Genomic DNA, 14100 nt, shown 5'->3' with positions numbered 1-14100 from the left:
ATTATGTGGACTACTTTTGCCCTTGGTGGGCAGTGAAGGCTTTAAAATGAAAGAGAATAGAAATACATTCCATGCATACTAAAACTTTGTTGTGGATTTCAGCTAAACTCCTGCAAAATAAGGATTACAATTGGCTTTCTTGTGAGTAACAGATTGCCAAAGGTAAGACACACTCAAGGTCTTCACTCAGAGAATAATTAATAAATACATAGGAAGTGCTCACCCCATATTGGTCATCCTTTGAGCCATTGCAGATTTTCAGCTGTGCTTCACTTGTTTCCCCTGCTGCTGTAACAGGAAATTTAAGCACATTTTCTTTAATGTAGAGCCCTTTCTTGACATTCTTAGGTGATCTGAAAAGAAACAAAAATTTGATGAGCTTGGTACTGCCACCTTCAAAAGAAATGAAAACAGCTCCTGCTGAAAATACCTCAATGGTTCTTTGATGGTAACTTTTTTTGATTTTGCCGGCAAGAAAGTGTCAATGTCTTCACTTGGTCCCACAAACTCATCAGTTCTATCAACAGCCTAATTAGAAAGAGAAGCATTTCAATTTAATTAGAGTTCCTCAGCCCTGTTTCTCATGTAATAAAGATGTATCATATTATTTCCATTATTAACATAGTTACACAACTTGAAAGCTTAATCAAGCTGGAAATTTTAAATTATGAATCAAGCAATTGCAACAATGTTTGACCAAACCAATTCATCAGTTATTTTACATAAAAGCTGTGTAAGTGATGACCCAAAAAGCAGAAAGTAACATTTAGTCAAAGGTTATATCAGTTACAAACTTTATGGTGGTTTGACCAACACTTTAATCAGACACAGAACTGGTGTGATTCAAATTTGGGAGGAGACGGATGCTTTTCATTATGTTGCAAGCTCTGGACAAAGATAACCTCTAGGCTGGTGAGGAACTGAACTTCAGACCTTTGGATTCTGCACTTTGGCACTCTTTAGCCACTGAACCACAGACACTCTGTGGTGATCTGGTGAGTTATGGGAAGTTATCAAACTAGCAGTGAACAAGTTCTCAATAATGATTACTTTATCAGAGATTAGGATAATAATAACTAGCATCATGTTTCACAATCTACCTGGCCATGGAGAAAAATTTTCTGTTTTGATTTATTCGCATCAGATGCAGTCTAACAAAAAAGCACAAGAAATCATAGGTCATTAACAAAATTTCTACCATCTAATTACTGATAGGGAAATATCTGACCCACCAACCAACTCTTACCAAGAAGACTCATAAGAAGAAGCCCCTTGAACGATTCAGTAATTAGATGGTAGAAACTCATGAAGACAAGTTTCTTCACAAGGACAGAGAAAAGCTAAGCTAAACAGCAGTAGTTACCAGGATTTTTAACCCAAGGTAGGTGGCAGGTACTGGTACAGAAAACAAGAGGCACTGCCTAGCTACTTTTGATTTGGACAGAAATAATTTATTTTCAGATGTCTTTTTTGCCCCTTCTATTCTCCTACGAGTGCCTCCTACTTTGAAACCCATAAGTAATAATACCAGCTCATTTTTGTCACTCACCATAAGATCCCAAGATTGCTCATATTCACCAGCATCTCTTGGCTGAAACTTAACAAAAATCTGCAGCAGAGAAACAGTAATTGACGACAAGTAAGTATTAATAATGATGATCACACTTTTGCCCATAAAAAGAAAAGTTGATCATTAAAGACCCAGTTTTGACTAGTATGCATTATGTGCAGCATTGGTTATCAATCACCATTATATCAATGCTGATCATTCCAAAAGCTTTGGGGAAACAATACAAGTCTCCCTTTTGGGAAATACACAACAAATAAAGAGGCATGCTATGCATAATGGCCAATACTGGGTCTTTAAATGTGTTTTTTGTCGTTATAAAAATTCAAGGTAAGCTTTTTTTAGGTTTCCAGCATTTCTCTATCAGAAATGTCAAGTAGAGTTATGTTGAAGGAAAACAACTTAAATCTTCTTTAGAAATTCAGATGTCTCTGTTTGTCTCTTTAAATCAACTTCATTGCACTTTGGTAGCAATATAGTACACACAGCTCCACAAAGAGCAGGATTTTTTATTTAGCTTGAAATACCTTTGTTGTTCTTCCAGCCTGTATGGTTCCTTCTTGTTTTGCCATGCTGAAGGCAAGATATGTGGTTCTACAAATATTTCCAGTGTCATCCACCTATGGTGCAAACATTTTTTAATACCATCCTGCTTAATTTTTCAAGAAGAAATATCCATTTACATGGCTCTTGTATTTGTGCTAGAATATGATGTTGCTAACTAAATGATATTACAGTATCCAAGTGTACAAACCTTCACATAGGCTGGTGCCACTGAAGACAAGTTCCATGTCAAATTCTCTGATGCTGTGTTGGTGAGTGATATCTCTGAAGCTAAAAGTAAATAACAACAAATAAAATTCAGTGTGCAAAAAAAAAATTACTTCAATACAGCTAAACCTTTGCTAAAAATTTAACTCTCCAAGGCAGATACCTCTGATAGGTTGACACTACATTAAGGTACATCATATAGAGAAAATGACACAACTGACTGTGAAAATATTAATAACAGAAAAAAAACTATTTATCTGAAAGTTTTGCTTTCTGTTTTGTTACATGTGGTTGTTGTGCTAGATTTACAATCAAAACATTATGCAAAGAAAACATAAGAGTCACAGAAGTATGAAAAATTTACTACCAGGATTGCTGGATCAGACCTCATGACATTTGGTGATTCCAAATTGTCATATTGAAAGAGATAGCTAGGAAACAAACTGACAGGGCCATTTTTACTGCCAGTCATCAAGGCTTGCTTATGGTCCCTACTAACTCATATTGTCATCTGCATAAAAACCTTTACCCTTAAATTAGATAAATAAACAACCTTACATTTATATACAACTCAATTGATAAAATTAATTAAAATGCTACTAGGAACTCAAGAATATTGCAGTTATATTACAGTTTTGTCAAATATTCATCCCAATGAAACATTAACAACATTTATCAAGACTCACTTGTAACAGTTCCAATCATTGTCCTCTCAAACACAATATCTTTGTTTTTTATTCTCAAGGGAGGCAAATGATTTGTTGGAAGTGGTGTGTTTCCAGTGACCATGGTGGGTATGGACTGAAAATTGGATGTACCAGATTGATGTGGTGAATTCTCTAAAATCCTTTCCTCTCTTATCTGTACTCTGATAGCCTGCATAACACATTAAAATGAGAACATATTATTTCAAAAGGTAAAATGGGTTTGCAGGTACTTCCCAGAAAAAAAGAAAAAGTCAGTACTAGGACATGGTTCTAGACAAGAACATGGGATAAAAGAGAGCAAAAGTAGTAATTGCATGTAATATACATACATGTAACCATCTTCAACTTCTATTCATTGTTCAGACATACATAGAGAAGTCCAACTATTATAGACCCTTCTAAAACTCCCAACAGTGTTGCATGTAGGTTATATAAATGCTAATAACAAGAAACAAGCTGCATTCTTGTTAACACACAAAATCAAGTTTAATTTATCAATACCTGCTGTTTACCATCACACTTCAAATAAATTGTACCTCCCCAAGGGAGAGGAGTGGAAGAGCTTGAAAGATTTGACTTTGAACTAACCAACACTCTGGCCTGACTCCTAATAATGGAGAAAAAGAAATGTTTGACAAAGGTTAGTGTTAGTGATGGGCTTTTTTCTTCAAGCATAAGCCATGTCAACAGAAGAAACAATAAAAATCCCATTAAGATACTTTTTTCCTACCTTGGTGGGATTTCTCCTCTTTCAGGTGTAATAACGATGGAGTGTGCAGGCCAAGTAAACTCAAATCTAAATTACAATAAACATGAAAATACTTTTAACATCAATACCACTCTAAAAAGTTCTTCAACATCTCCTTCACTTATTCATATAAATATTATTGGGCCACCTTGCATCTCTACAGAAGATATGTTATTTCAATCATCCACTCAAATGCTGAATTTCTAAACAAGAGCATAATAGAAAGTGACACCAGGTTTAAACCGGTCTGAGCTTATCCCAGTTCTAAAGGCATGAAGAGACTTGATGTATTGCTGCCTCCCCTATTTGAGAAACTACAACCAGCATCAAAATAAGCTGACACATCAAATTTGAAGAGTCCTTATTATGTGTAAAATAAAACTTCTTTCTCTGCCACACTATAAATCATTCACAAGACCCCACTCCCCTTCCCCATTCAATGTTGCCTGTATGTAGCTAAGGGTTCATGGAATCACAATATTGTTATGGGTGGGAGGGAGGGGAAGAAAGGATAAAATTGAAGTAATAAGGGTTGAAAAAGTCAATGTGTCAAAAATGTTGTTGCTGTTTGTAGACAACAAAGTTCATCACAGTATTTCTGTATTTCAGCAGATTTCCTTGACAATCTTTAATAATAAACATCTGTACCACTAGAAAGAAAGGGGCATTGAAGATTTTAGCACTTTTCCCAAGTGCACAACACAATGATAATCCTTCAAGAGTTTGGACCTTGAATCCTTTCAAGAACATACACCAAAAGGCTTCTACATCACACAAAAACTTGCTTATGTCTGGTATAATTTTGCATGAAACACTCACCCAATTGAACGGTCAGAAAAGTTTAATATCCTAAGTTGATCAGATCCTTTGCCACTCTTGTCATCCTCTAAAGATAAGGAAGAGTTTGGATGAAAAAACCATGACTGAGAGAATACAAACTGGGAGTTTTGTTTCTTTCCACACACAGCATGGCTATTTTGAGCAACTGATATCAATTATAAAATCAAACTTGCAGACAGATTAATGAAAGGTCGTGGCAATCCATCACATGGTATCAATAAAAATAATACCTTTTGGTATTAGCCAGTATTCACTTTCTTCACCAGACAATAGAAGACTTTTTAAACCTACAAGCTCTCACTTTGCATTAGGGTGTCATCATAATGCCATGTTAAGTAACCCTAAGAAAAAGCTTCACCCTTGTCTAGACTTGCAGCAAAACAAATTTAAATGCACAAAAATGTGTTTTTTTTTCCATCCCTAAGGACTTAATATAGCCACCGACTGATAATGACTGATGCTCCAGCCCAGCACATGTGTAATTATGGTAAGGTTACATTGTACACCACAGTTGGTAAAAGGATGTAATAGTGCCCAACTTACTTGAATTACAAGGTGACAAAGTAAGGAAGTCAGGTATAACAGTCCAAAATTCTGCTGCAAGATTCCCTGTTGAATAAACACTTTTTGTAAACCCTCACATCTAAAAATATCACAACATGCACATGCACTATAGCAGTAACCAATAAATTCTTGAGCTAGTATATGGAAAAAAGGCCTAAATGACTAGTGACAAAATGCTTAATTCTCCCTTGCATCAAGAGCACCTTATAACTCTTAAGTGTGAAGCCTTTAATGAGAAAACAACTTTTCACTCTTGCACAAATAAAAACTTAAGTTCACAAAAGAGACTTCCCACTTCAACTCACTTTGAAGGCAAAGTTTGCCAGAACTATCTGTGACTCTATAACTTATCATCAATTAAATAAATAAAAACTTTGCAGGAAGTGAGTGGCCCTAATGATAACAAACTTTCATTCTGTGACACTTTACACTTACCATTAACTGGACTTGTTTCTTGGAACTTTACAGCCTGTTTATCAGAGACAGGTACAGTGTCCACAGACCTGTTGGGATCAGGTTTGTTGTTGGGACTGGATCCAGGTGGTGAACCAACCAAAGTCAACAGAACTCTGGACACACTACCCTGGAAAAAACTGTCCCAGCTTGCTACCTTGGGGTATTTTACATCTACCAAAAAGAAAGTTCATTTACATGAACAGAACTCTTGATAAAATAGATAAAAATTAAGAATTTCAGAAATACAGCACAGCATTGGATGTAATGGATTTTCACCATCCTCTAACCAATACAAGATCAGAGGCAGTCAAAAAAATAAATAAATAAAAGAAAATTTGAACCTGAAATTGCTTGCATGTAGTCAAATGACTAACACTGGCCATCAAAAAGGTGAAAAGGAGTGCCTGCTTTAAAGGTCAACTAGAGTTGTTGAGAACAAGACTAAATTCTCATCAGTAGAAGTTAAGTGTTCTTGTAAGGTGCCTGATATGCACAGCAGCTTGCAGTGGCAGTTACTTGCAGGAGATTCTTGCTAGAGAGATTTTGAAGGGCAAATTTTGCTCTTCTTTTCAATTCATGTGCAAGTATTCACCTACAGGCCCTGACTACAGATTTAAGGTGTCAAATTATACCTTCAACAAGTTTATCCTCATCTTGAAAAGCTGTGGTAAAGTTAATCCCTGTTAGAAGACTTCTCTCCATTATTTGAGACGAAGGCTGTAAAGGTTGTGTATGCAGATTCCTAGGAAACTCATTTTGTCAGAATTTTTATTTCAAAGGTGACACACTTGTCATAATCTGTCCCTTTACTGTTTTCTACTCTGGCGGGTGTGGGCTGAACAATTGACATCAACTTAGATAAGACAAAAATGCAACTAAAAGATAATTTAAGACAATTATTACATTGAGTCTTTTGACTCAAAAGTTCTATAAGGATATTACAGAAAATATAGTTGAGGAAAATAAATTCAAGAACTCTCAAATAAAAATAAATGATTTCTAGTCTCTAAAAACCCATTGCTACTCACTTCTTGTATTGTCGTCTCAAAAATTCGTCTCCAGTATAGAAAGCCACAACAGCCACAGAGTTCACAGATGTGCGACAATTAATTGCATCCTTCTCAAGAGGTTGGTACTCAATTAACACAGCCTTATGAATGAAATAAACAGGTTATAAAATTTATGTATGGTTCACATCTTAAGTTGTTGGTCATCCATACAGTGGTTGTACAAAACATATACATGCATGCTTTACACTGTAACTTAAAAGTACTTTCAGCATACCCTTGAAGTCCTCTCAGAAAGGACAAAACTGTCTGGGTGAATTTTTAAGTGACTAGAAGGATACCTTTGAAGTGCATGGATATCTGAAAAAAGAAAGGAAAACTGCAGTTGCTTGAAACATCTTTCAAACTGACATTTCTTTGTACAAATTTCTGCCCCTCCACTGAGAGTACCTGAATAACATATGGCTTTGACAAAAGCTGCCCTTGTGCCAGAATTTCTCACCACAACTTTGACAGAATTCTTCTTTCCCAGAGAAACCTACAAGTGAAATATGTGTGGGTCAAATTACACTTAAATACTGCACACTCAAATTTAATCACATTACATAATTATTCTCACTGTACACAAAGACAAATTGTTTCTATGCCTTGGGCACAAGGAATTTCTTTTGAGACAACATCTAAACTCCCAAGTTGGAATTGTTACAAAATAATTGGTCCATGTATCAACTGCATATTCAATGAGATATGACTGTAAGGTTTGGTGAACACTTTAGGACCTAACATTATTCCCAGCTAAACATCACACAACTCTTATACATAGTTCAAGCTCTCCAAACTTCCTGCATGCTTTATACATTGATGAATGCTCAGATGCACAAGTAAAACATTAATTTATTTTTTTTCAAATGCCCTTGATGTCATGCTACAAAATCAACATTATAGCTTCTTAAAGCCTCACTCAAATTTAGTCTTGATTGAATGCAACACTGAAACAGGTTTGGTGATCTCATTGGTCTGTTAATTTATTGAAATTAAGATACAAAAGGCAATCTTGAGGCAGAGCCTTAAAAGATCAGTTGCTAAGATTCAGAGCCCCCTTTATAAACGCAATAAGACATTATGATGTTATTAAAGCCGGCAATCATAGAGACAGGTCCAGGTGCAGCCTCAGTTATAGTACCTTTTTTAACTTCTCAAGAACCATAAGAAATACAACTAACAATTACTTTACCTCTCCAATGTTGGTGACATATCCTTCACTCAACTGTCTAATATCGACCAGCACCAGCTGACTTGTTCCACCACAGCCATACAAAGGTATCTGACAACAAAAAGAATCTCAGGTCACTCTAAAAGCAAAACCAGGTTTTCCTCTCCTTATTCTAATGCTTTAAAAGATTCCATGAATATGTATTTTCTCTCAAAAAGATCAAAATAAGCAGAGGCATTCTTTCAAAACATATTCAAGAAACATTTGGATATAGCAGCAAAATTAAAGCATGGAGTCATTATTTAGACACAGAGCAATTCAAAACAAAAAAACCCCCCAAAAAAGACAATTCATAATAATAATAATGATGATGATGATGATGATGATGATGATAATGATGACACTAACAAATGTATAACAAAGGGTTGGTCACCTTGGACTTTGTTTTTCCAGCAAGGGATTTGATGACCAGAGAACTGGAGATGAGACCCATGGATGATGGTGAAAAGCTTACATGGACAGGAAGTTCCTTCTGTCAATATAACACACAAATCACATTTAGATAATGGCTAACACATAACAATACAATTGCAATGAGACTCTGTTGATCAATTATTCAAACTGACCTTGGGCTCAAGAGTAGCCTGAGGGTGCTCTGGGCTTCCACCATGCGAGCTAAACATGGGTTGTATCTGAAACAGGAAAAAAAAAAATTTTTTTGTATATGGTAGTATTCAAGGTTGGCTGGTACAGGGAAAGAGACACAGATGAAGTGGGGACCGACTGGCTTGTACCTTAGACTATGGATCAGAATTTCCAGGTTTAAGTGTTTGCTAGGTCCATCATGTTGTGTACTCAGGAAGATAATTTACCCACATGGCAACTCTTTCCAGACAGGAACATTTTAATTGGTACTGGCAAATTGAAGGTGAAACTTGGCAGAATTCAAAGCAGTAAACCTGCAATGGACTGAGATCCTGGAGTTGCAAATACTCTTGGTCACTTCATGCTACTTGGACATTTTAAGAGAATTTTAGAAAAGTTGTTTATTCTTTAAAAACTCAAAATGCAGTGTCATAATTTCAACTTTACTTTATACCACAGTCAATACAAGTTATGCTGCTTGATGAGATGCATAAGAAACATGTGAAAGAAAAAAACGTGAGTCATGCAATACTTCAATTTGTTTTGCAAGATGAGGTGTACCACAGCTCATTTGTTAAATTGCAAAGAGGGAAAACTTTGCTATATTCTGTCAAACAAACCTGATAATCTGAGTGGTTTCCCTCAATCATAAGTTGAAGATTTACTGGGGCTGCAGAGCTTGTTTTAAGTATAACCTTCTGTTGCCTGTTGAAGGGAATAAAAAAAAAACATATTCAAACACATCAGATGCCTCTTGACTTGTGAAAAAATCGTTACAATATTGCACTTACACTTAAATAATAAAGATTTGATTATCTATGCTAAGCTTTCCATACTGTACACAACTTAAAGTACAGCCTGATCAACAAAATCCTAATGTTATGTCAACAGCAAGTACTCCCTTGGTGAGATAGCTCTGTGAAGTTAATTCTTCTAAAATGACCCTGGTAACTGTAACAGTAACTGACATTTCATTAATACAACTTTGATTTATATCCCTACTCCATTGTCAAATAGAGAATCATAGTCAAACAAGTCCTTTTTGCAACCATCATCACCCAAAATCATATCATTCAGCACAATTTCACTAAAACTGGGTCATTTACAGTATGGGTGTAAAAATATGATAATACTCACTGAGACCATCCAAGTGCTACTCCACTCCAGCAGAGAACTGGTTTACTGCTTAATAAAGCAAACCTAGCAACAAGATGACATAAGCAAATAAAATACCTTACAATTCAAGCTGGGGATGTTTGCAAAGAATGATTGAAGTAACCTTCAAAGATGAACTGTAATTAAAGAAATTGTAGGAACAGAAGCCTGAGTGAGAAAATCCAAACTTTGACAGATAGTGGTTGTGAACCACTATATACTGAGCTATAAAGCCATATGTCAGAAGCAAGGAAATTTTCGTTCACCCATTGCATCTGTTGAAAAATCTTACTGAGATCAAATAATTCACAAAGATGCAAAATGGAAGCAAGTAAAAAAAAATGTGAGATCATACTTGTCATCCTCTTTTGGCAAAGCTGATCCCTTCAGTACTAATTCATACACTGGTCCATTTGGAACTGCCAGAATTACCAGGCTATGGAAAAAATGGGGGTATGTTACAGATAAATTGAAGAGTTTGGGTGCTAACCAAATGGTGCCTTCTTGATCTAAAATCAAAGTTTCCCTGTCAGTCATTCTGCATTGTTGAAAGACTGGTACTTACAAGTAACAGTATTTCTTGCACAAGTGTACTTGGGAAAACAAGTTTGAGAGGTCCCACAGAACTGTTCACAGTTTTGAATGATTTTAAAGCAAATCCCAAATTATTGACTCTTAAGTTACTAAAAACAGCTAGATTTGTGCATCATGACTGAGAACCAAATATTTTCCCCTCCAACCTAACTGAAATCATATGACAATCATCCTAGGCTTACTTTTTCTTCTCTCCTTCTTTTAGCTTGCATCTCATTGGGTTGTACAGCTTTGTATGACCTTTCTCATGCTATTTTGTTTGGCTGTCATAAATATATACTGTAATATGTAGGAGGGATTTTTGTCTTCAATTTAATGGGAGGCCTGTGGGGGTCATATCAATAACAAAGAGTACATACCTTTCCACTTGTTTATCTCCTTCAGTGGGTTGGAACACGACTTGAACCTCGGACTCCTTGAAAACAACAAGATGCAACTCCAAATAAGAATCACTACGACACTGTCAAATTTTCATTTTTCATAATAATTGTTTTTCAACAACATTTTTTCTGCTTCTTATTCCAATTGTAGTTTATAGTTAGGGACTTGTCAGAAATTAGCAGGGGGGGAGGGGGAATTTCTTACCTCTTCAGGTTTTACCCGTAACTGAGCAGGTTTAACTGAGAATTGTTTAGAGTCTCCTTCAATTCTAAGATTCACTTTAGCTGTAATGTTGCCAGCATTCTTGACAGGAATGGTACAACTTGTGCTCTTCCCCACTGGACTTTTTAGAGTCACCACCTATAGAATTCAATTAATTCATTGACAAAACAAGAAGGGTGAGGAAATTTGTAGACTACACTGGACAGATCAGTTTTAGTTTACTGTTCAAGAGGCCCTGATAAGATCAGAGGCAATTGGACTAGTCTCCCTTTGTTGTGGCTTGTTCATTGGTTGATGGCTCTTCTCTTCTCGACAACATAGAATTACTTAGATCTAGAAAACAACAATGCAATCTCTATAAAATTTTAAAACTGTTTTCAGGTCATCAGGTAGTCTCAGAGGAGAGAAATAACATTCTCAGTAAAAGCTGTTACAATCTGAGTTAAAGTCATCATTACAGTCAATTTCAGTGTCTACTGACAATTTTTTCATCTTTAGACAGACTAAAAACAGTCAGATGTTATATGTTTAAAGGTTACACACATACCTGAAGTTTATGTGGAGTATGTAGTCTTACAATTCCCTCAATGGCTTTCAGAGCAATACTGGAAATAGTCAGACCTATGGTCATAATTAAGAGTGCGTGAGCATAAAAGTACAAGAAAACTGCTCTTAAGTGAACAAGTGGATAAAGACTAAAGTAAAACACAGAGAGAGAGAAAATAAATTGAAAGGAAAACTGCCATGAACAATACATATGTCAATTTAAGTTCCAGTGCAATAAACCAAAAGTTTGTAGTTAAAATAATCCAACACTATTTTTTCAAACCTTGCTGTGCACTGTCAATTTCTACATCAAGCCGTGCTGTGTACTCAGTTGCGGGTCCAACTGATGTGGGACCTAAAATGAACAAAAATTAACTTTCCTTGAATTGAGATTTTATGAACCACCAAGACATTTTGATAAAGATAGCATGTACCAAAATAAAAATTGCACTTGAAATCATATTTTTACCTATGCTTATAATCAACATTATTATTGGAAGTCCAGTAAAATCAAAGGCATTTCTGACCAAGCACAGGCATCACTTTGAAAGAAGTGCCTTGCTCAATTTCAGTCACTAGTACAGTTTAGCTTTCCTTTTCACTCACTCTTAATGCTCATGTTTGGAGACTGAAACAGAAGCCAGACAACAGTGGGCTCTACCTTGGAAGTCTGTGGAAGTTAATTATTGAGTATTTTCAGATGACTGATATCTAAACAATAGCTAAAAAAAAAAAAAAAGTTGATAAAACAGTTAGTTGCACCAATTTGAGTTCTACACACAAAACTGTAAACTTTTTGCCAGGAGTGCATTTTTTTCCAAAGAATCAGAAAAAATACAGCTGTATTAAAAGATTTTGCAATGACTACCACAGTCTGAAAAATCTTTTCTTATTTGTTTCCTAATTGTAATGCACGGGCAGAAGAGAGTTCTAGTGAGACATTTGTAGCATCACAATCTGCCTTCACTATATGAAGAAACTTTGCAAAAAGAGTGTGCAGAGCAAACTATAGACTCAGATATAAAGGTTCCAAAAAACCTGAAAAATAACTTGATCTTAAATGACATTCACTGAGCTTCAAGTATTTCAAATTTCCATATACACAATCAATCCACATTGCACCCACCAATTCTTTCCGTCCCTTTATAAACAGAGTGTGGATAGTTAATGCTGATCCCTTAGCCCCAGCAGAGGCAGGTCCTCTGACCACATCTGTTTTTGGCATGAAATCCGCATCAGCAAATGCAAAACAGTTTAGTGAGCTGCTATTCTGTTTGATTAAAAGCAAAAAACAGTAAATGCATGGCAAATGAAAACCAAACATGATTTAATATAGAAAGAAACCTTCCTGTCTCAAAAGGTTCCAGGACAAGGAGCATTGAGATGTGAAATAAAAATAACCCCTCCCCTTTTAATTAGTGTAAAAGGAAATGTTCCTTAATAAATAAAATGTTTGTTGAATAATCTTTCAAAGGACTTGCCCTATTCTGCATTAAGTCAGACAATAATTAATTACTTGTAAAGAGAAAAATTCCATAGTAATTGGTTAATGTACAGGTTAAGGAATTGATGTAAAATAACTTTCACTGGTAAGAGACCACATAATTGGCCTTAGACATAATTTATTTTCACCACCCATTAGGTTAATTGTTTTTAAATAATAGTGACAAACAGTGACAACACTTTTTTACAATGATACTAGCATAAAAAATAATTGAGTGGCTAACTTACTGCAGATATAATGATTCTGATAGGCACTTGGGCTCTCCCTCTGTTAACAAGATGAATTGGTCGGCATTGCTTGGCCCCACAAGAAACTTCACCAAAGAAAATAGAGTTTTCATCCTCAAGAACAACCTAATTATCAAGTTTAAAAAAAACTTTAACAATAACACACTATACATCCAACAATCAAAAGGAGCAGGAAACATTAAATGCCTTCCATTGAGTAGCTTATCACCAAATCAACAAGCCTAAAAATGTGCACAGAAACAACTTGCTTTATACAGATCCACAATAGATTTGAGCTGCTAAAAGTGACTGATTCTTTACATTGTTCTTCATACCTCTACTTGAGGTTCTTCAGCAACAACTTCTAAGGCCAACACTGGTCCCACACTATGCGTTACTTGTTGTACTTCACACACAACAGGGAATGAATAAACTTGCAGCTGTGTAGTGAGTGTGCCAGCTTCTTTAGGCTCAATGCTTAACTAACAAAGAGGCAAAAAAAAAATGCTCTTTTTCTAAAAATTTAATATTGAACCATTGTGTAGCACAATCAGACACTTACACCTTATTGTCCCTGTAATTATATATAATTTAAATTGGTCAACTAATCAAGGTAATTGCCATTCAATTGTCTTAAAATGTTCTTATATCAGCCTGCTAATAAAGATTAATATTCAAGAATCAAAACCAATTTTTTTTGTGTGTGTGTGTGTTACATACCTCAAAATTGGGGTCCAACATTGCCTATACTCTGTTCAGACACTAACCTTGATATTCTCTGTGGTATGTGGACCAATGATAGCTTTCAGCTGGTGAGAAAATGCACTACTGCTACTTGGTACCTGCATGTTAGGGAAAAGGGCAGTTAGGCAACTAAAAGCGAGAAAGGAACAAATGACGAGAGAAAAAATTTTTTTCTGGCTTGTTACAAGCTTGGGACAAAGAAAAAAACT

The 14100-nt window shown here is 35.6% G+C and overlaps 1 protein-coding gene across 4 annotated transcripts in view; it reads right to left on the bottom strand.

Annotated features, from left to right (window-relative positions):
* LOC131797652 (centrosomal protein of 192 kDa-like) overlaps positions 1–14100 on the bottom strand; it is a 31110-nt gene that overhangs the window by 1718 nt on the left and 15292 nt on the right. For 3 of the 4 annotated variants that reach the window (XM_059115304.2, XM_066163014.1, XM_066163015.1), the window contains exons 20-50: positions 13915–13989; positions 13483–13629; positions 13148–13273; positions 12543–12686; positions 12023–12086; positions 11700–11771; positions 11418–11491; positions 10853–11008; positions 10627–10682; positions 10029–10109; positions 9656–9718; positions 9139–9223; positions 8500–8565; positions 8307–8405; positions 7895–7984; positions 7111–7198; positions 6938–7020; positions 6682–6803; positions 6286–6395; positions 5633–5824; positions 5177–5242; positions 4613–4679; positions 3776–3841; positions 3547–3652; positions 3025–3214; positions 2322–2401; positions 2095–2187; positions 1550–1609; positions 1101–1151; positions 431–528; positions 224–353 (exon numbers count right to left, since the gene is read on the bottom strand). In XM_059115304.2, coding sequence (XP_058971287.2) covers positions 224–353; positions 431–528; positions 1101–1151; positions 1550–1609; positions 2095–2187; positions 2322–2401; positions 3025–3214; positions 3547–3652; positions 3776–3841; positions 4613–4679; positions 5177–5242; positions 5633–5824; positions 6286–6395; positions 6682–6803; positions 6938–7020; positions 7111–7198; positions 7895–7984; positions 8307–8405; positions 8500–8565; positions 9139–9223; positions 9656–9718; positions 10029–10109; positions 10627–10682; positions 10853–11008; positions 11418–11491; positions 11700–11771; positions 12023–12086; positions 12543–12686; positions 13148–13273; positions 13483–13629; positions 13915–13989 — 3000 coding nt within the window. The remainder of the gene's footprint in view (positions 1–223; positions 354–430; positions 529–1100; positions 1152–1549; positions 1610–2094; positions 2188–2321; positions 2402–3024; positions 3215–3546; positions 3653–3775; positions 3842–4612; positions 4680–5176; positions 5243–5632; positions 5825–6285; positions 6396–6681; positions 6804–6937; positions 7021–7110; positions 7199–7894; positions 7985–8306; positions 8406–8499; positions 8566–9138; positions 9224–9655; positions 9719–10028; positions 10110–10626; positions 10683–10852; positions 11009–11417; positions 11492–11699; positions 11772–12022; positions 12087–12542; positions 12687–13147; positions 13274–13482; positions 13630–13914; positions 13990–14100) is intronic. The other variant, XM_066163016.1, reaches the window with a different exon arrangement.

Source organism: Pocillopora verrucosa, chromosome 3, assembly GCF_036669915.1.
Source record: "Pocillopora verrucosa isolate sample1 chromosome 3, ASM3666991v2, whole genome shotgun sequence".
In the NCBI taxonomy this organism is placed as follows: Eukaryota; Metazoa; Cnidaria; class Anthozoa; order Scleractinia; family Pocilloporidae; genus Pocillopora; species Pocillopora verrucosa.
The sequence above is the reverse complement of the archived record's forward strand: the minus strand, read 5'-3'. Positions and strand labels throughout refer to the sequence as shown.